Genomic DNA, 21,325 nt, shown 5'->3' with positions numbered 1-21,325 from the left:
AAGGAAGGATTTCACACTATAACAAGTGGGCCCAATTCAAGCTTCTCGCCATTCCATTCCAACTGATGTGTGGCAACATGAATCGAATGACAACTCATTTGTTCCCTTTGCTTTTGTTTAGAATTTTCGAATAAGCATCTCAACAAAAGTTGTGATGCTTTTTTTTTTGCAACAAAAGCTAAACCATATACTATGCGAATAATTAAAAAAAAAAAGCTCATTCCATAAGTTGATACTTCAAGGGGGTTATCTAAAATGGAAGAACAAAATTTGATTCACGGAGGTTTAATACTAAATCACCTATTGTAATAGGTGATGCCCCAAAAATCATTTCCATAGGTTGATCCTAACCCCCTATAGATCGGAGGGTTAGGATCAACCCTCTAACATTCAGATCGGAGGGTTAGGATCAGAAATGATTTTTGGGCTGTGGCCCATCTAATGGACGGTTTGGATCATCCTACGGTGCGTGCCATACCGTACTTTTAATAAAGTGAGGAGTGCCCTCATCAAAATACAGTAGTGCTGATAAAATTTCCCAATTTATTACTCACATAATTGACTTTCCTAGTAGTGAAGTTATAGCACAGAAATTGCACAGTAGAAAGTTTTTGAATGGTAAAAGAAGGGTATTTTAGAATACCTAAGTTTTTTTTATTATAACTGGTCTTAAAATTCAGATGTAAATTTCTTTAGCTACTAAATACGTTACATCTTTTAAGTGGTGGCTCTATTTTATTTATTTCTTGTGTCGATACAAAAAATTGGAATTAAACAACCAAAGTTCTCAGATCGGATGGTTAGGATCTTTTCATCATTTTATTTATTTATTTATTTCTTCTCTGGCTACAAGAGGCCAATATTGTTTAACATTTGACTTGTCCAATCACAGTGAGTCTATGTCGTCTCATATAGGTTCTTATTATAGTATCTTCTCCCTTTCTTTTCAAACTGTCGTGAAATGAGATGCTGTAAGATAATTAAAATTCCGCTGGTCTCTGTTTTCTCGTCCATTCCATCGTCTTGGAAGACTAGGGTTAGGATTAGGGTTTGTAGCAGTTCGACTGTCATGGGTGGTATCGAGCCTCAGATAGATTGGCCTGCAAACAGGGTGAGGGATACCTTCATCAGTTTCTTCGAGGCAAAGGGCCACGTTAACTGGATCTCTAGCCCTGTCGTACCCGTCAATGATCCAACCCTTCTCTTTGCTAATGCTGGTATCTCCTATTCTCTCTTGTTTCCGTTTTGTTTTATCCCCCTTTCAACTCTTGGGTTCTGTCAAACAGTAGAATTCAGTTGAATCTGGAATGGGTCTCAATGGGTCTCTCTCTATGTCTTGAATGGCATGGGTCTCGTCTCTTTATTAGCAGTTCATGTGGGTTTTGATTGAATTGAATGAGTTCTTAGCTTATATATATATATATATATATATATATATTTATGTTATTAAAAAAATTGTAATTTTATATTTATGTTATTCATTATACTCGATTCTGTGCCCTGCCTGTATATGGGTTCATATGAGTCAATGTGTGGATTGCGATTTCATATACAAAAATGTAGAAAAAAATTCTATTCCCTGTGATGGTTTTAATGTCGCAAATATTTAAACGACAGCTGAAACTGGAATGGGCCTCATCTAGTTGTTCTGATTCATGCGAGGTTTTTTTTTTCCTGAAAGATAGATTATAAATTCAAATGCTCATGTGAGTTTTTGTAGGGCTTTCATCTGACAGCTGAAACTGGAATGGGCCTCATCTAGTTGTTCAGTTTCATGTGAGTTTTTATTGAACTGAATGAGTTCTTGTAGGGCTTTCACGGACCCAATTCTGATTGGATCCACCTATGTCTGTGTCACGATCCATTTGAATCCTTCTAAGTCTGATCCTCAGATCCTGCTTATGCAATGCAACGCTGTCTGGTGAACTAGCGATTCAGTGAAAAAGCCGAGTTTATCTGGGTTTTATGGCACTGCTCAAGGAGGGAGGGAGGATATACTAAAAATGACCCTTATGTTTAGCCTAAAGATACCAAAATCTGAAGGGTATTTTTGTACTTTGACAATATTAGTTTGGACCCGGACACTCTGATGGACGACTAAATATGGGTTTCAATGGACCCACAACTTTTGCAACTTTTAATCATGTTCCACCCATTATGTTCGGATCATTTGGATCCATCGGACCATCCAGGTCTGTTGATAATCCTATTCTTTGTTGTCAGTCTTTTTTCTCTTTTCTATTATTAAATGAAATTGGATGAGGGGTTTTCTTCTTTATCTTCTGTTCTGTTATTTATTCCATGTCCTTTATTTCCTTCCATTTTGACTGCCTTGTAGTTTGTTGGGTTCTCTATGAATGCAGATATCGGTTGAAATTGGAATTTTATAGTTACGTTATTCAGCGAGTGTGGATTTGGTTGTATAGGGCGAACCAACTTTATAGTTTTGTTATTTATGCTATATATGGATTTGTATGATTCAATTGGCGGGATGAGCTTTTATATACAAAAATGCAGAAAATCAACTTTCTCTTCTATGAATGCACATTGTACTTTCTATTTTTTTTACCAAGTTACATCATTATGTAGCCAAAACATCCCATCTGATATGTACTGCTTTCTCAGGAATGAACCAGTTCAAGCCAATATTTTTAGGGACTGTTGATCCAAACACTACCTTGAGTAAACTCACACGTGCCTGCAATACCCAAAAATGCATCCGCGCTGGTGGGAAGCATAATGATCTTGACGATGTAGGGAAGGACACATACCATCATACCTTCTTTGAAATGCTTGGGAACTGGTCGTTCGGAGATTATTTCAAGAAGGAAGCCATCGGATGGGCATGGGAGCTTCTAACACAGGTCAAAACTTTTTCTGGTATCTATTTGTTTCAGTTGCATAACTGCATGCGATTTATATTTATTACAAAATCTGGCATGCATTATTTTGCAGTTCGCTACAACCCTTGGGGATACGTTACTACATCTAAGAAATTATTCCATCTGACGTACTCCCCCCTTGATCACATTTTTTTGCCTTGTGTTCTTTCACTTCACTTGGAAGCTGGAGCTGCTACTATTTTTCTCTTGCTTTTATCTTATGATTTCCCTTATATGATAAGCCACCGTTTTTAACTATATGGTTTCACTTTGTTCTTTCTCAAGATTCTTTTATAGGAAGGATCTATACCCAAAGTATTTTTTTTCAAGCTTTTGAGTTTTTTCATACTCGGTTATACTTGCACTTCGTACCTATTTTATCAGAAATTTATGGAAGGGGTTATTTATTCTCGTGAAATTCGGCTATTGTAGAACATATTTCTGTAGGCATCTGATGTTCTTTATTTTATAACATTGGTGTGTTCATCATTCATTCATGTGCTGCCCTTTAGGGGTGGTTATTCGGTTATAACCGAACAGAAATAACCGAAATTTGATAACCGAAATAATTTCGGTTATCAAATTTCGGTAACCGAAACCGAACAGAAAATTTTCAAAACCGAACCGAAACTGAACAGATTAAAAATTCGGTTATTCGGTTATAACCGAATAAACCGAATAACCGAATAGTGGGAAAAAAAGGGAAAAAAGCAAAATCTTGGTTTCGATCGGACGGCTAGGATCATCCAATCGAAATGATTTTTGGAGCACAACCTAATTAAGTTGTGATCAATCAAATGGACGGTTTTGATCATCCTTTGGAGTGCCCGTATCACACTTTTTTTTGAAAAAATAATGATTTTTATCATTATTTCGGTTATTTCGGTTGAACGAATTTTTTTTTGAGATAACCGAAACCGAAACCGAATAACCGAATTGCCAAATAAAAAAACCGAAACCGAACCGAAACGGAAAAAACCGAACCGAACCGACCGAACCAATTCGGTTCGGTTCGGTTATTCGGTTTTAACCGAATAATGAACACCCCTACTGCCCTTTGCTTGTATTGGAGACTCAAAGTGTCTTTTTATCCCTATGTAACCAATTCATTAAATTAATTTAATGGACGTTGTATAGTTATAGTAAGCAGTACCCACGTTTTTGGGTATGTGGCTTGCCGTTTTTTGTGTGCTTAAAATTTATATTATGTCTGCCTATTGAATGTGCTTTTTGTCAACAACAAATATTTGATTTTCAATTGAAGTTGCAGAGAATCAATGCATCTTAGTGATTTTATGAAAGAAGCGTACATTCATTATGTTGATTTGCTGACAGTACAAGTTGTTAAAAAATTGCTGATACCTGATTTTATGAATGATACTGCTTGAAATTTGATTTCTCTATTCTTGTAGTTGCCACTTATATTTGTGCTCTCTTGAACGGTTCTTGTTTGTTTATTTCATTAACTGCTAGTTCCTGTTTGAATTTATTCTCATTCTTCTGCAGGTATACAAATTACCTACTGATCGAATTTATGTCACCTATTTTGGTGGTGATGAGAAGTCCGGCCTTGTTGCGGATAATGACGCTAGGGACATATGGCTAACCTTTTTGCCGCCTGGACGTGTACTGCCTTTTGGTTCTAAAGTAAGTAATTCTTGGTAACATTTTCAATTCTAGATGGCATTAATTTACTCATACTAATGCATTTATATATATGGTGGTTCCGGCATCGTTGGTAGTTAGAACTTCTTTGTTTTTTATATGCAAATTTTCAAATTCCTATTTAATGCAGGACCCAAAGGGAAGAAAACTAGATATTGTAGCTCTGATGCCAAATTGATGCAGATCCAAAAGGAAAGAAAACCAATTCTAGTGCTGATACCACTTGATGTAGGACATGTTAGGGCAGACAGCAGTCCTCATGCCACTTGATGTAGTACATGTTAGGGAAGACAACTAAGTATATTGAGTTTATCACATTAGGTCAATTAAGGTTATTATGTTAAGGGCAGTATAATGTATAATTGGATGGGTCTTATGGTAAGGAAATAGGGAACAATTTGGTAAAGGGATATGGACAGATTGGACGATTCATATGATTGTAGGGGCTGTATGATAAATCTTGGACTGTCAAACAAATCTGTTTAGGACTATTTTCATATTTCTCCACAGATTTAAATGTACCTCTATTAATGTGAGCTGTAGAGGATTTTCTGTTGGTTATAGCAGGTCTGAAAATTCACAGGTGTAGGGGTTCTTGATGGTGGATTAGGGCTGGATTTGGTGTTGAGCAGTGGACTGTCAAGCAAATCTTGACTGTTCGAACTTTTGGACTATTTTAACACTTATCCACAGATTTGAATATTTTGCTATTATTGGGACCTGTAGTGAATTTTCTGCAGTTTATAGCAGGTCTGAAAATTCACCGGAATAGGGGTTATCAACTCTCTCTCTCTCTCTCTCTCTCTCTCTCTCTTCAAGTGCCCTATGAGTGTGGTGAAAAGAATTGAACAGATCCAGAGAAGATTTTTGTGGTGGGGGGTTTGTGTGTGTGTGTGTGTGTCGCGCGAAGGGGAGGGGGGGGGGGAGGGAAGGGGAATTTGAAAGGGTGGAAATCTTTTAGCGAAGACCCCTCTTACAAAAAATATAGTAAAAATAGGCAATATCTCTTCGATTCAGGAATCCCTCTCTCGGGAGGACCCTTTTACAAAGAGTCAAATTTTAAAGAATTCTCCATGGAGCACTTCTTCCGAGGAGATTCTTTAAAAGGGAATAATCAAAATTTATTTTTAGGTAGGGAACCTTTTGATGAATAATCAGACGTGTTTTCTTTATTTGAAAAATGTAATTAACAGCCATTAAAGACGAGAGTGTACATCCCCACCAATTTAATAGAACCTCTTCGCGCATGTGTGTGTGTGTCTATGTTTGAGAAGGAAACAACCTTTTTCACCTCTCTTACCCACACACACGTGCATACAACCGACTAGGTTTATTATATCTGACCAACAGAATCTTTTTTCAATTATATCCCGGCTGACTGGGCTCTCTCTCTCTCTCTCTCTCTCTCTCTCACACACACACACACACACATGCGTGCACACACACATACATCTTTTTGAATGAAGATGCTCACAATATAACCTATATTGTTTCTATTGTTCTTTCATTTGTTGCACTTTTTGTTGTTTGGAACACACACACATGTTTTTAATGAAGATGAACACATAAAAAATCTATATTTTTTTTATTGTTCTTTCATTTGTTCTACTTTTTGTTGTTTGGAACTTCTATCCTTCCAGCACTAATGTGTTTTCTTGAGTTGATTAATGAGCATTATATGTCCTATTGATCTTTGCTTTTGAAATCTGAGCAGGACAACTTCTGGGAAATGGGTGATACTGGTCCATGTGGCCCTTGTACTGAAATCCACTTTGATAGAATAGGTAATCGGGATGCCGCATCTTTGGTCAACAATGATGATCCCACATGCATTGAGATATGGAACCTTGTGTTTATTCAGGTAAATATTTTAGGTCACGTTTCCGATGTCATTTACTTCTATGAATACTTTGAAGTGACTTTGTTGGCCTCCTTTTTTTTTTCCCACTGTTGTATTTTCCTCTTAAAGTTTGTTATTTAACTGTCATTTTAACGTTTGCTTTGGTTTCCCCTTCTGCAGTTCAATAGGGAAAGTGATGGGTCCCTAAAACCTTTACCTGCAAAACATGTTGACACCGGCATGGGTTTTGAGCGCTTAACTTCAATTCTCCAAAACAAAATGAGCAATTATGACACTGATGTATTTACGCCCATATTTGATGCTATCCAAAAAGTATGGCAATTATATAGTGCTCCTCTTTTGTTTCTTTGAACAACATTTTCTTTTGTCAATGTCATGGAAATCCAGATCTAAATAGGATAATATTTAAGATTTGACCACTTTAAGGAATTATATATCGGTTCTAACTTGATATAGTAAGATTACTTCTCACAAACTTTAGGTTCAGTAAAATATTTTTTGATTCCGTTGTAGGCAACAGGGGCTAGGCCTTACTCCGCAAAAGTTGGAGCAGATGATGTAGACAAAGTTGACATGGCTTACAGGGTTGTTGCTGACCACATTAGAACTCTTTCATTTGCGATTGCTGATGGTTCTTGTCCAGGTAGAAATCTATAGCCTTTATAATATTTTGTCACTATAGCTATTCGCTGTTATTCCCTTCCCAAGATTCATTTCTATGCTCTTCTACTGGAGATCAGCCGACTCGGCCCTACTCCAAAGCTTTACATACTCAAAATGCTGTTTCTGTATGACCTTTTTAGAATGCCTAAAAACATTTTGTAGGAATGTAGGACCATTTAGCTTTCGTACCTATTTTTTTAAAACTTCTGTAGATGAACTCCTTTGAATTGCTTGAGCCAAATAAAAAATTCGCCACGTCAATCAGTGACTCACCTAAGTCATCTTGGTTTTACCTTGGTCGAGTTCTTTTCTAGTACAGCTTTTTAAACACTGGCAATTCTTTTTCTTTTTTTTTGAAAAGCGACAAATTCCATTAATGGTAAATTAGCATTAGGGACCAGTAGTCCCGTCCTGCTTACAAAAAAACCGTTCTTGATGACCCGGGAAATCCTAGGTCCGAATTAAAAAAATAAAAAGAACAGTAACCTTACAATCCCTTCCCTTCATCAGATCATATGTTGCCTTGATCCCTCTGAAGCTCATCACCATCACCACCCCGCAAGGCTCGACTAAAAGGAACATTTTCCAAGCTGGCTTTGAAGGTGGTTAATCGGCAAACCCATGGAAGCAGCATTCAGATTCCTTTCCAAGAAGCCAGGGCTTAACACTGGCAATTCTTAGCCAGTCAATAATCAAGACATGGTATTCGTGCTTGGACATGCCAACCTCTAACAAAAGTGTATGCAGATATTGCTAATTTATTATTTTTCAGTCATTTTATTAAGGGATATGATATCTGCACTCCCTTGTTTTGATATTGGCAAAACTTACCTTAGTAATTTTTTTTTTAATCGGTGGGTGATAGCATTTTTTTTTTTGACTTGATGGCTTGGAACATAACAGAGAACATGACCTTGGATATGAGAGAATGGAAGAAAATGATCCATGTAGACGAACCTAACTAGTGTCTGGATTAGACTTAGTCAATTTGAGCCGGCTAGATTCGTTCACCTTCTTCATGAAAATTTTCCAAAGGATTCATTAGCCAACCTCAACTAGTTTGGGACAAAGGCTTAGTTGAGTTGAGTTTGGGTGATAGCATTTTTTTATTTGTAAGAGCCTTTAACGACTAACTAAAAGAATGTAGAATGAAGAAAGGAGTGTCATTGTTAAAATATATTGTGCAGATATGAATTCTCTTTATTAAATAGGTTTATCATGTTAAATATGGAATATTTATATTTTGAACTATATTTTCATTGATTCGTGATTCATAAGTTACTGATTTTCTTAACAGCGAGCTGAATAATTAGTCAAATGCGTAAGTTAAATAGCTGTATTATGAAGTCTTATTTAAGTAATACTATTGAACTTTTAAAGGCTTGGATTGGGCGGTTCTGGGCATCGGGTCCTAAAATTATCAATATCCAATATGTTTTGGGCATGATTATGATTCCATTTTGAAGCATTTAAGTAACAATGATTTAAGGGCATTTTTTTATTTTTTTTATTGTTGATTAATTTTATCAAGAACGGGACACCCCAAAGACCGAGGTGGTCAAAGTACAAAAGAAGCAAACTCAGCACCCTCTCCCAAACATAAATACAATAAGATGTAATGGAATCAAGGGTGGGATGATTCAAATAGCCCTAACTTAGTCCTCCCAACACCTGCTCGCACTAGTTGATCCGCGTCACTATTAGCCGATCTCCTGACATGCTGGAATGTAATCTCATGACCCTCCAGGCGCTCCTATATTTCCTCAATGACATTTGTGATACTCCTGGGGTGAGGGTTTCTTAGGTCCAATCATCTAACTTCATTCAGGGAATCTCCTTCCACAATCAAGCGATCCAAGTCTTTATTGTCAGTGAGCCCCATCCCGTGAAGTAGGACCATCACCTCTGCCTCATTGGAATCCTTGATCCCAATTGGACCCGAGAACGCCCCCTCGGTATCCTCGTGGTCGTTTCAAAGGATCCGTCCCACTCCAGCAGGGCCATGATTGCCTAAGATTGATCCATAAAAGTTATGATTCACTTTGCCTAGGTCAGGTGGGCTCCACTTAGGGTTCGAGATATCAATCTCTCCTTGCTCATGCAAGCCTCCTTCCAAAATTGGTTCAACGCATAACTGGAGACATCCTGAAAGCATGGAAGAATCTGCGCCCACTTGCAAGTCAAATACAATACATTCACAAAAATGGAAGGACTTTTGGAAGCACTATTAAACAGGCGGCTGGTTGGGAGCTGTATGGCCCAAAAAAACAAGGTTTCTTTGGAGACTGACCTTGCTTGCTGCTATATGGACCATTTGGTTTGTTAGATATCATTCAAAAAATGAAAACAAAGATCACCTACATAAGATCTCTATGAGAAGAAGGGGCAGGTAGGCAGGGTCAGAGTGGGAGCAACCAAGAAGTAAGAGAAGGAAGGTGAAGGCATGAAGAAGGGACATTTTAAGTGTTATGCCTGCAGGAAAGGGGACATTTTACTAGTATCAGTTCTTAAAGAGTGAGTAGGGATGATCATGATACAACATCCAATTAAAACAATGTATTTATACTTGGGTTTAGTTTAATTAATAGTACATTCATATTATATGCTTCATGCAGACTTTATTTTTCCTCACATGCAAGTAGTCCATGTCTGGAAAAGCGACTCAAAACTCCTTCCCTGTTTTGGAGAGGTTGAAAGGTTCATGTCAGCTTGTGCATTCAAGATCAACGGTCTTATAAGTGTAAGAGAGAGCGATGAATCATGATACTCTTTCATGTTCATAGAATGAGTATAGTGATTAGGACATGCATACCTCATTGCCTATGAGTCCATGGCTTTTAATATATACAATAGATGTGAATTTTAAGTTGAAACTTAACTGGATTGACATATCAAATCCTTGAGGACTGATTGAGGCTGTCAGTACATGTCAGATTAACTTAAACAATGGCGAGGATGCCAGAATCACTCTTTTGCCAATTTAATTTTGCAATTTAGGACAAAGTCACGGTTCACAACTTGCAACTTTTCCGAACTGTCCTATCGATTCTGGGAATGATGCATCCTATCCAATATGTACGCCATTTGTTTTAAAGATCTTTCATGCTCTATGAAGATCTCCTGCCAATGATAGCTCATCCTTTGGATGCAAACCATAGAGCTTCATTTGAGAGAATAATGGACTGGATCTTTACCAGAAAACACTACTGTCCATTTTAGAAAGTTTGCAGGACGTTTCTTGCACTCAATCTCATTTTATTGTGAACTTGATCTTTTGTCATTGTGAACTTGATCCGGCCTTTCACGAAATTGATCACGGGGTTCACAGAACTGTTCCTCCATTAGCAAAATTGACTGTTCAACGGGGCAGACGGACAGTTGCAATGAAACTACAAATATTTTAAAACATCTCTTGCTCGGTTATTTCATTGAAACTATTTTGTGGCCTGAGCTCATGATATTTATTTATTTATTTATTTTTGCATGCAGGCAACGAGGGTCGGGAATATGTTCTCAGACGCATTCTCAGACGAGCTGTTCGTTATGGAAGGGAAGTCCTCAAGGCTGAAGAAGGTTTTTTCAGTGGGTAAGAGTGATGAATGCGCTTCTATACCCAGAAATCCACGAGTATTGGATATCTTTGTTACTTCTCCTTGATCCTGGCTTCACATGTCATGCAACTCTGTTAACTGGAGATTTTGTATGATCGGTGGCATGTATTTCCATGGAAATACTTGGAATAAAAAGGTACAGCGGGGACCTTGTATTTGGATGATCTAGACCATTCATTTTTCGGTACCTACTGTAGATAGGCTGCGCCCCAAAAATCTTCTCCATAGGATGATCGTAAATTCCTAACCCTTCAATTTGTGGAGGTTTCTACGTCATCTGTTTTTTTTTTTTAAAAAAAAAAACTTTCGATCCGTTCATTATACACCCAATATGAGCGTTATAACTTATGACCAGCCTATGGAGAATATTTTTGGGGTTATGACCATCCTATGGAGGTTTCTAGATCATCCAAGGATGAGGGCCCGGGTTATGATCATACTACGAAGAAGTTTTTTGGGGCAGGGCCTTTCTAGAGTGAGGGAATAAAAAATGAATGGTCTAGATCATCCAAATACGAGGTCCCCACTGTACTTTTTTATGCCCATGTATATCCATGGAAATACACACCCATGTATCATACAATATCTCCGGTTAACTGATAGTAGATCACTGTTTATTTGGCACTGAATACTATCTGAAATTCTGAATTCATGAAGATGGATAAACAGTTTGGTTTAATGTGTATTATTATTGATGTTCATTTGTAATGGAATTTTTCTCTAATGACAATGATGTTTTCCAGGCTTGTAAGTATTGTTGTGAAAGTGATGGGAGATATCTTTCCAGAACTAAAGCAAGGCGAAATGAATATCAAAAACATTATTGCAGAGGAAGAAATGACTTTTGGGAGGACATTGATTAAGGTAGTTTTTTTTTTAACAATTGATTAAGGTAGTGTTGAAGATCTTAAAGTGCATGTTTCTTATATATATATATATATATATATATATATATATATATATAGAGAGAGAGAGAGAGAGAGAGAGAGAGAGGGAGAGAGAGAGAGAGAGGGAGAGAGAGAGAGAGAGAAGAGTTTCTACACACTAGTGTGTGTGTGTGTGTGTGTGTGTGTGTGTGTGTGTATGTGTGTATTAAACATAGGGGTGTAACCCATGGACTGATTCTGGAAGGTATTGCGAGATTAAAATAACAAGTTTTAAGCAAGGTTTCATGATGGCATTAATTGCATATATTTGATCATAGGACAGCATGCTTTGATACAATCGCCTACATTTTCACTGTGGGAAAGCTTCCCTGGAATATGTTGTATCATGTCATGAGAAGAATAAGTTCCAACAAATGGTTTTGTGGTCACGTTAACTTGATATGATTGTTTGCTAACACAAGTGCATCTAATAGCCCTACCTCGATTAGAGAGATTCGTTGCAGTTTGCACCTTTTTGATTTTGTTGGGCAGTGTAAGAGAAAATCATGAAAAGCTTGGATGCAACATGAGCTTTTGAAAGGTCAAACTGGAGAAAGTTCTCAAATGGGGTTGAATAAACAAAAAGATTTTGGGTCTGCTTGTTTGTAGATAGGCAAGCGAGAATCGGGATCATGTGGAAACCTGGTTCCCTACTCCTGCGAAAATGGGAGTTCTGACCCGGAGTTGCATTTCGCCTATTTTCAGGAATAAGTGGGAAACAGGATTGCACCGAATTGCCATTCCGGTTTTAATAGCGAAACTAGTTATCCTATAATCTCTCCTATTTCTGCATTACTATCCCCAAACTGGCCTTTTCCCTTTGTTCTAACCCACTTAACTCTACCGCTTGTTAGTGCTTAAAGGGGCGAGAGAGAGAGAGAGAGAGAGAGAGAGAGAGAGAGAGAGAGAGAGAGAGAGAGAGAGAGTGTTTAGGGGTTCTGATCAAGAGGCTTACACCTCTTGCGGTTTGTGCCTCACAAGTGCCTTTCCAGATGAGGCATACACCTCACGAGCAATACCCTATGCCTCACAAGTTTTTTCTTATGACTGACCTTGTGGTATACATCTTAGGCCTCACACCTTTTCCAATAATGGGGTCCACATCAAGGTTGCCTTTACATGTTTGTTTTACTTTTACCCATATACATGAAAATGTTGCATTCATCAACTTTTACTGTTTATTATAAAAAAGATAGCAATGCCCAGTTCAGTGCAATATCCATAGTTTCAGAATATAAATGTTACATCTTGATCTTCTTAAACTTGAACTGTGCAAGGAAAGTTTATGAGGAAAACTGGGCTGCTCTTCAATACGTACTAGTGCGTATCCTTTCCACCTGCTAGAAAACTTGCACTTTATTTGCATTTCTAACCAGCTTTAGCAATGTCTCATGTTTTTAAATACATTCTGTTAATGTATCGTTACATGTTATTAGAGTCAATTCCATGCCTCTTCGTGCTAGATTGGGATGCAGGGAACTAGTCATCCTATACATATTGAATAAAAAAAGAGTTGCGTGTTCCATCTACTATTGGTGGTAGAGTTATTCAAATGAAATTTTTGTATGAAGTTTAGTTATTTAAGAGGGCATTAGTACCCATGACAATCATGGAAACTGGGGCATGAATACTTGCCTAGTGTGAAATGATCTGATTTTCTATGGAAGAATTACCACTATTTCTTATTTGGTTCTATTTTTTAATTAAAGAAACTTGACATGCCATTGACCTGTCTCTAGGGAATTGAAAAGTTTAAGAAGGCCAGTCAAGAAGTTCAAGGGAACATATTTAATGGACAGGCAAGTTCATTCTATTTATTTATGCTTAATCATTTATAAGTTATAACTAATATTTCATATGCCGATATTTGTAAACTCTGTTTCTGCACTCCACTTTTTTCTTTATATTTCACAAAGTATGTTGCATGGAGAATCTTAAGTAGGCTTCAGGTTTTATGTTTGCTCTTTTCTTGGGATGTTTATGGAGGTTGAAATGTGGATACATATGGATCTCCGTATTTATCTTTCTTCAACAATTGAACCCTATGTCAATCTTTAAATCCCAAGTTTGAATCCTCAACTTACTGTATTAACTACTAGTGTTTTCCTCAATTTCATTTTATTTTATATTTATATTTTTAAAATTTTCATGCATATTATATATACGAGATTTTATATGTTGTGTGTCCGTACCATAGGGTGATCCGTCCATTTGGATCACCACAAAGTTAATAGGGGGTGCCCCGAAAATCATTTCCATAGGATGATCCTAACCCTCACGGGTCAACTGAATATTTTATGTGCTTTCTCTTTGTAGGTATAACTTTATATTATTTTATTATCACAACTGGATGTCTCCTTTATTCTCATAATTAATTTTTCGGAACATACTCTCAGCCCTCGGGTTTTTTTTTTTTGGATAGAAATTTTGAGTGTCTGATTTATTGATCCTTGGCTATATCTCAGTTTTTGCTTATCTTCTTGTTTGCTTCCCATGGTTGCAGGATGCATTTGTTTTATGGGACACTTACGGCTTTCCCATCGATTTGACTCAGGTATATTGAACACAATATGATTTTACCTCTTACACTTTCTCCCCTTCGAGGCTGGTGAGGGCTTCATTTGTGTGTGTGTGTGTGTGTGTGTGTGTGTGTGTGTGTGTGTGTGTGTGTGTGTGTGTGCACTTACATTCTTCCCTATCAGCTAATGGCAGAAGAAAGAGGTTTAACAGTTGATATAGAGGGTTTCAATATTTCCATGAACGAAGCCAGAGAAAAATCTAGAAATGCTTGTAACAAGGTATCTATTTTTCAATTTGTTCTCTTTGTTGGCCGTATCTTTCAGGCTGATTATTGCATGGTCTATTGGTCAAAACTAATTTTATAATTGTTCTGTACTGAGGTTTGTTTAATTAGTACTGTACATTCGTGGTTCAAGGAATGTGCATGCATATGTTAGTACACACGTCTGCATGTGTATATATGGAAATTTGCTTGAATGATGTATCCCTTTCCCTTAGTCAAATTGCCATCTTAATACAAAAAATGGACAAGGCAAAAGTTTATAAAAAACCCTTTGTTGTGCAGTCATATTATGAAGATGACTAAACTGTCCTATATTTACAGCAAGTAATAAAACAATAACAATAACAAAATTATGGAGTAATATATCTCTAACAACACGCCTGCAAGTTTAGATCACATGGAGCAGATCAAAAGCTTGGATGAGGAAGAATGCTAACGGCCACATGACAACAATTTTGTAAATATATCAACAAGTTGAGCACCGGGCTTCATATAAATAGGAGAGATTGCATCCTTAAGAACCCTCTCTCAAACGAAGTGACAATCCACTTCAATTGTGCTGTTAGTGTGTGCATAAAAGACAGAATTCATAGGCAAAGCAATAGAGATTCTGTTGTCCTGTCACTGTAAAGAGTAAATGAATGAGCGGTAACAACAAGATCTTGTAAAAGAAAATGAATCCATGTCAACTCTGTGAAGGTACTGGCTATAGCACAATATTCTGTTGGTTGTTTCTTGCCATGGGAAACAAGATTGGGGCCAATATAATTGCAAAATTCTATCATGGAATCATGATCATTGGGAGAACCGTCCCAGCTGGGGATCATTTTAAGCATAGACCAGAAGATTACTAGCGAGACCTCTCCACTGTACCACCCTAGACACAGTTTCTCATACACAGTTTGTGCAGCTAATAAATTTTTAATCATCAAATAGTTTGTTATCATGCTATATTTTATGTATATACTGAAAAACAGTTTCATTTATTTGTAATGTGTTATATTTCGCTCTCTTTCTGTAATGGCTTCTCACTATGTTAAATATTTGGCAGCAAGTTGGTGGTACTATTGCAATGGATGCTGATGCAACCTCAGAGTTGCACAGGAAGGGAGTTGCTCCAACAGATGATAGCCGCAAATTTATATGGTACCAGGTTAGCAGACTCATGGACTTCATTGCTGAATTTTGTTGAGATTGCGGATTGGTAGTTACTAGTTAATCTGCAATATCAATGAGAACTGGAAAAGCTCCCCCCCTTTTGGATTCCCTTATTTGTATATATTTTCCATTCATATCGTTACAATAGATTGTGCTCTCTCATTACTAAATATTTCTCCATTTGTAAATTGGATATACATCAGGATTAGTTTCTGTAATACAATTATGGCTAAATATTGCAGGTTTCTCTCTCTCTCTCTCTCTCTCTCTCTCTCTCTCTCTATATATATATATATATATATATATATATATATATATATATATGAGGAATAAGATTGTGCGGTCGACCGCACCTAAGCTTTGGTGCGGTCGAGGGCCCAAACACATGGGTCCCACATTTTTTGTGTTGATCAAAACCATTCATTTGCAAGGCCCCATTATAGATAGGGTGTGTACAAAAAATCAGGTCCATTGGATCATCCTAACCCCTCCAAAAATGAAGGGCAAAAATGGGCAGATTTGTGGCAAACGGTGTCTGTCCATTTTGACCTCCACAAATGGATGGGTTAGGATGATCCGAAGGAGCTGATTTTTTGTACATATCCCATCTATGTAAGGGCCTTTCAAATGAATGCTTTGGGTCGTCTTAACAAAGTGGGCCCGCATGAGTTTGGGGCCCTCGACCGCACCTAAGCTTGGTGCGGTCGACCGCACAATCATTTCTCTCTCTCCCGCTCTCTCTCTCTCTCTCTCTCTCTCTCTCTCTCTATATATATATATATATATATATATATATTTATTTATTTTTTGCATTACTATGGTTGTTTTGATGCCCTATTGGAAAGTACTAAATCGGTGGAGATATTCAAACATCCAACCTCCGAGCTTCCAGTAGTTTTCTTTTCTTTTTAAACTCCACTATGTTTATTATTTAGAAGGAACTTTTTCATTCCAACAGTTGCTTCTGTTTGAGAAAATGTTTTGCTTTGATTTGGATTATTCTATTCTACTTGTGATTGTTTAATATTTGTTAATTATCTTCTGTGAATCTTCCATACGTGCCAGGATCATGAGAGTTCTATAAAAGCTATCTACACTGGAGCTGAATTTTTAGAAGGTGCCTCTGCTGGTGATGAAGTTGGTATTGTTTTGGAAAGTACAAGTTTCTACGCTGAACAGGGTGGTCAGGTACTGTTTCTTGGCTTGTGGCCAACTTTGTTAATTGATGAGCTTATATAGAGTCAAGTATTCAACCGAAAAAAGTTTACAAAAAGTCCATCATGCAATGCTATTACTTTTAAATGTGTGAAACCCTAAAATGGGTAGTGAAGTTTTTTATAATCCTGTAAAGCAGTAAGCAATCGATAAAATTGTGGTCAACTCTTTTACCATGGACACTTGATGTTTGACGGATTGTTATTTGCTACTGCTGTGTGTTTCACTTTCAGATGAACTAATGAACCATGTCTGAACAGGAAGAAGCCATAATGTATTGCCTAAAAGAAAAAAGAAAGAAGCCACAATGTTCTTTTGTTTGACTAAGTTTCACTTGGTTGCAGATCTATGATACTGGATCTCTGGAGGGTTCATCTGGATCATTTCAAGTTAATAACGTTCAAGTTTTCGGTGGGTATGTCCTTCACATTGGTTCTGCTGGGGGGACCAGCACATTCTCTGTTGGTGACAAAGTAATCTGCAAGGTAGGGCACAATCTTTTATCCTATTCTATATTTCTTTTATCCTCTTCTTTATTCTGTTGGATGCTCTCGTATGACTTTATCCGATTCTCGATGACATTTACAGGTTGACTATGGCAGGCGAACTCTCATTGCCCCTAACCATACCTGTACTCATATGCTAAACTATGCTCTCAGGGTAATGCATGCAAATGCTTTAATTATAAGCTCATTATATATCTTACCTTTAATATGTCTCTGCCCTCATTTCTCTCTTTTATGCTGTAACACGAGTGCAGACAGTGCTTGGTGATCATGTTGATCAGAAGGGCTCTATTGTACTTCCTGAAAAATTACGATTTGATTTCTCCCATGGTAATAATACTCTCTTATTCACTTCATTCAAGTCAATGAAAATCCTTTTTTGAAATTGATGCAAATTTGAACAGGGAAGCCTATTCATCCTAATGATTTGAGAGAAATTGAGTCAATTGTGAACAAGCAGATTAGGGATGAATTAGATGTATTTGCAAGTGAGGCAACCCTTGCTGATGCCAAACGTATAGTTGGACTGCGAGCTGTCTTTGGGGAAGTAAGCTGTTTTTGCCTCACATCGGAATCATCTGACTCGCTTCTACTTACGATCATTGATTTTTAACCTGTTTTTTTTTTTTTTTTTTATCATGAGATTTACATTCATTTATTTATTCATGTGGGCTTTAGGTCTATCCTGACCCAGTCAGAGTTGTGGCGATTGGTCGAAAAGTTGAGGACCTCCTGGCTAGTCCAGACAACAGTGAATGGTTATCAATTTCAACCGAACTATGTGGAGGTTAATGTCATTGTAGAGCTCTTTCCGTGTTCCTTTCCTAAAATCACTTGTTAATATAATTGAAAGATGATTCTGTCAATATATCCAGGGACCCATATATCAAATACAAGAGAAGCTAAAGCATTTGCTCTTTTATCCGAGGAGGGAATTGCTAAGGGCATCAGAAGAATTACTGCTGTGACTACTGACAGTGCTTTTAAGGCAATGGAATTGGCACATGCTCTTGCTAAGGAAATAAGTGACGCATACACTGCAGAAAGGAGTACACTGCCACAGGTACACCTTCTGACGGCTCTTTTTCTGTCCAGAAAAAATAACATTATACCCATCACAAAAAAAGTTGTAAATATATCTCTGATTACCTGCATACTGTTCGTACGACGGACATGATTGTTGTCAACTTCAGTTACTTGTGGTCATCCTGAGCTTTTCAGAATAGTTTGCTTGCCAGGTCAATAATGTAATTTATAGAGTTCTCTGAAAAAATGTGGGATCCATGAAGCTTTTATTGTTCATACTCCCACTAGATGTCTTATCTACATACACGCATTTACGAGAATCTGGCATTTGTACAAGCATACCCAGTGTATTTCCATGCACATGCATGCATGTGTATCTGCCTCACCAATGTGCACTCATGTGCATTTGTAGATGCATTTTTGTGCCATATGCAAACCATTTGTTTCACCACCATTTTTTGCTAGCATATGGTTCACGTACAGGTAGACATAAAAATCAATTAGGACCCATGGCATTCAAAACCACTTCAATTCACAAGCACAAAGATGGGAAATACATACTTGTTTGTATCTGCGCATATGCATTTGAACTTACAAACAGAGCCCTGCAATGAGAACATTGATTGACATTGTGAACATCTACAATCTTGGAATTCTTGCTGGTTGAAATGTCGCCCATCGATGCAATTGATGTATGTCTAGCTGTAGTTGTGGTTCTCTCTGTACTCAATTTTGAAGCATGCAGATATGCTTCTGTTGTTTTAGCACTGGCCTTTTATGTTGCTTTCTGGGAAAAAAAATGAAGACTGCTTTTCTTTTTTTAATTTCCCTGCCAGATAGTAGCTTCTCTGAAAAGTCGGGTTGATGCGGCCGCTATTCCAGCACCATTGAAAGCAGATCTCAGAACAAGGATTTCCCAATTGGATGTATGTATATAGCTTGGCGAAACCACCAGTTTCTGTTAACTAGTTGTAGTGATAATTTATATTGAAAATTAAATTCATAAAAATGATTGACCTTTATTTTATCAGGCTGAAGTTAGGAAGGCACAAAAGGAAATTTCCCAAGAAAATATTCGGAAAGCAACTGAGGCAGCAACTGAAATTGCAGAGTCGGCTGCTTCAGAAGGAAAAGCTTTCTGTGTTGTCACTGTTGATGTGGGTCTGGATGCTACTGCCATTCGTGAAGCTGTTGGCAAAGTGTTGGAGCAAAAGGTTGTTTACTTGTCTGTTCTCTGTAACCTTATTTTACCTATATTTTTTATTTAGCCTTGGCTGTTCATGTACATAGAAAATTCATTCATTCTCCTGGTTTTACAGGGAACGTCGATAATGTTATTCAGTACAGATGAAGCTTCAAACAAGGTTGTCGCGTGTGCTGGGGTATCTACTGAAGCAGAAAAGAATGGGTTAGTGGCATCAAAATGGTTGACGGCGGCTGTCGAGCCTCTCAACGGAAAGGGTGGAGGAAAAGGTGTTCTCGCTCAAGGCCAGGTTAGCAGCTCAAACACAATTGTTGTCCAGCTTAGCTCAATCTCTCTTGATCTTAATTATCTATTCTTTCTCTCTCTCTCTTGGCTGCCATAGATTCACATTAAATTCCTTGGATAAATGTCAGTCAACATATATGGTTACTTCATTGATAATGTCTAATAAGCGTGGTGAATTTGGGTTTGCAGGGAAGCGATGCTTCACGTGTCAATGAGGCCATTGATATAGCGACACGATTTGCGTCAATGAAGTTGAGATAATAACAAGTGGTACGATTGTTGGCAAGAGCATAGTGAGTACCTCAGTTGATACGGCTATTACACTTCGGTTCCTGGCTTGGATGCTGAGCTGATACATTTTATTGTTTCAAAAAAAAGTTATAATTGATTTTGAATTAGGAAAAAACACGAAAAAATGTATTAAGTTATGGCAACTATATATCATTTTATTATAGAAGCATGCAATTATATCATCAAATGAAATCTGTGATGGTTGTGATCTGGTATGGAGTTTTATCATTCATACAGATTGTATAGTTTCAGGGTTATATCCCTTAATCTCTGAAAATGAAATTCAGGACACCCATTAAGAACTGAGAAATGATAGCTCAGTTCAATTATTTTTAAATGTTATTGTTTTTTCCCCAGAAATGGATAATGTGATATGTAGAATATTGTGAGATAGAGAAATCATTAACTAAAATGCAAAAAAGGGGCTGGATTTTTATTTTTGAAAATGCCCCAATATTTGTGTCCTCATTTTGGGGCTGTTCGGTATGGTAGTGGTTCCGCCCTCCTTCTCTTTGACCCAGGATCCGCGGCAAACAGGGGGGGATAACAATTCTTGAAAGCTATCCTCTTGCAGAAAAATGGACATTATGTTCGTACCGTATCATTCATGTATACGGACTGATTGTTGTTGTGGACTTTCCACAGGTTGCCCTCCCCCTTCAATAGCCTATGTCCCCAATTTTTTTTCTTATTGGAAAATCAATCTAAACTGTTTGATCAAGAAGGTGCAAACCAATACAAAAGAAATATGCAGGGAATTGTTGCACTTTTCATAGGCCAAGAATCTATTGAATAGATGTTCGGATTGTCCAGAAAATGCAAATTTTGGTCAGAGATTGCCCAGCATAAAAATCAACAGTATAAACACATGGCTATCATGCACTGCTAGTGTTCCTAATCTCATTAACAAAGTTAAAGCACTGCTGGGGACCTACTAATCCAAGCCATCACGTTGGACGATTCGACTGCTTTAAGTTTGCCCACTTGGCATACCAGCAAACTACTAGCAAATCCAAGCAAACAGTGGTTTTTTGCTAGTAGAGTCTTGGAATTTATGTTCTCTATCTCTCTATATTGGTAATGACACTCTGTACGCTACTTTATGAAGTTCAACCAAATACTACTTACCGCTACTCTACGAGGCAACTACGAGGAGACTACCTATTGACTGCTTTAAGTTTTAATTCAGCACTACTCTGAGGTAACTACATGCAAACCAAACTGATCTT

General features: G+C 37.5%; 1 protein-coding gene across 1 annotated transcript; it reads left to right on the top strand.

Annotated features, from left to right (window-relative positions):
- The first annotated feature begins 955 nt into the window (after positions 1–955).
- On the top strand, positions 956–20,306 carry LOC143851720 (alanine--tRNA ligase-like). The gene is made up of 23 exons (XM_077361204.1): positions 956–1,217; positions 2,626–2,864; positions 4,389–4,529; positions 6,262–6,408; positions 6,568–6,720; positions 6,922–7,051; positions 10,561–10,657; positions 11,426–11,546; positions 13,348–13,407; positions 14,112–14,162; positions 14,311–14,406; positions 15,463–15,564; positions 16,635–16,757; positions 17,129–17,269; positions 17,373–17,444; positions 17,545–17,620; positions 17,695–17,837; positions 17,969–18,077; positions 18,166–18,353; positions 19,153–19,242; positions 19,348–19,530; positions 19,636–19,809; positions 19,995–20,306. The coding sequence occupies exons 1-23, from the start codon at positions 962–964 to the stop codon at positions 20,064–20,066; spliced, it is 2,964 nt and encodes a 987-aa protein (XP_077217319.1). The 5' UTR covers positions 956–961; the 3' UTR covers positions 20,067–20,306.
- Positions 20,307–21,325: the final 1,019 nt, after the last annotated feature.

The sequence above is a fragment of the Tasmannia lanceolata genome, unplaced genomic scaffold, assembly GCF_043159265.1.
Source record: "Tasmannia lanceolata isolate RefF3 unplaced genomic scaffold, GAP_Taslan_0.1 ptg000018l, whole genome shotgun sequence".
In the NCBI taxonomy this organism is placed as follows: domain Eukaryota; kingdom Viridiplantae; phylum Streptophyta; class Magnoliopsida; order Canellales; family Winteraceae; genus Tasmannia; species Tasmannia lanceolata.
This window is presented reverse-complemented; position numbering and strand designations above follow the sequence as displayed.

What these genes read in the sequence shown, in the direction of transcription:
- LOC143851720 (XM_077361204.1), top strand. Translation starts at nt 962, where the DNA reads ATGAGATGCTGTAAGATAATTAAAATTCCGCTGGTCTCTGTTTTCTCG. An exon ending in GAAGAAGGTTTTTTCAGTGG is followed by an intron (nt 10,658 to 11,425) that starts GTAAGAGTGATG and finishes GATGTTTTCCAG; the next exon opens with GCTTGTAAGTATTGTTGTGA. An exon ending in AAAGGAGTACACTGCCACAG is followed by an intron (nt 18,354 to 19,152) that starts GTACACCTTCTG and finishes TTTCCCTGCCAG; the next exon opens with ATAGTAGCTTCTCTGAAAAG.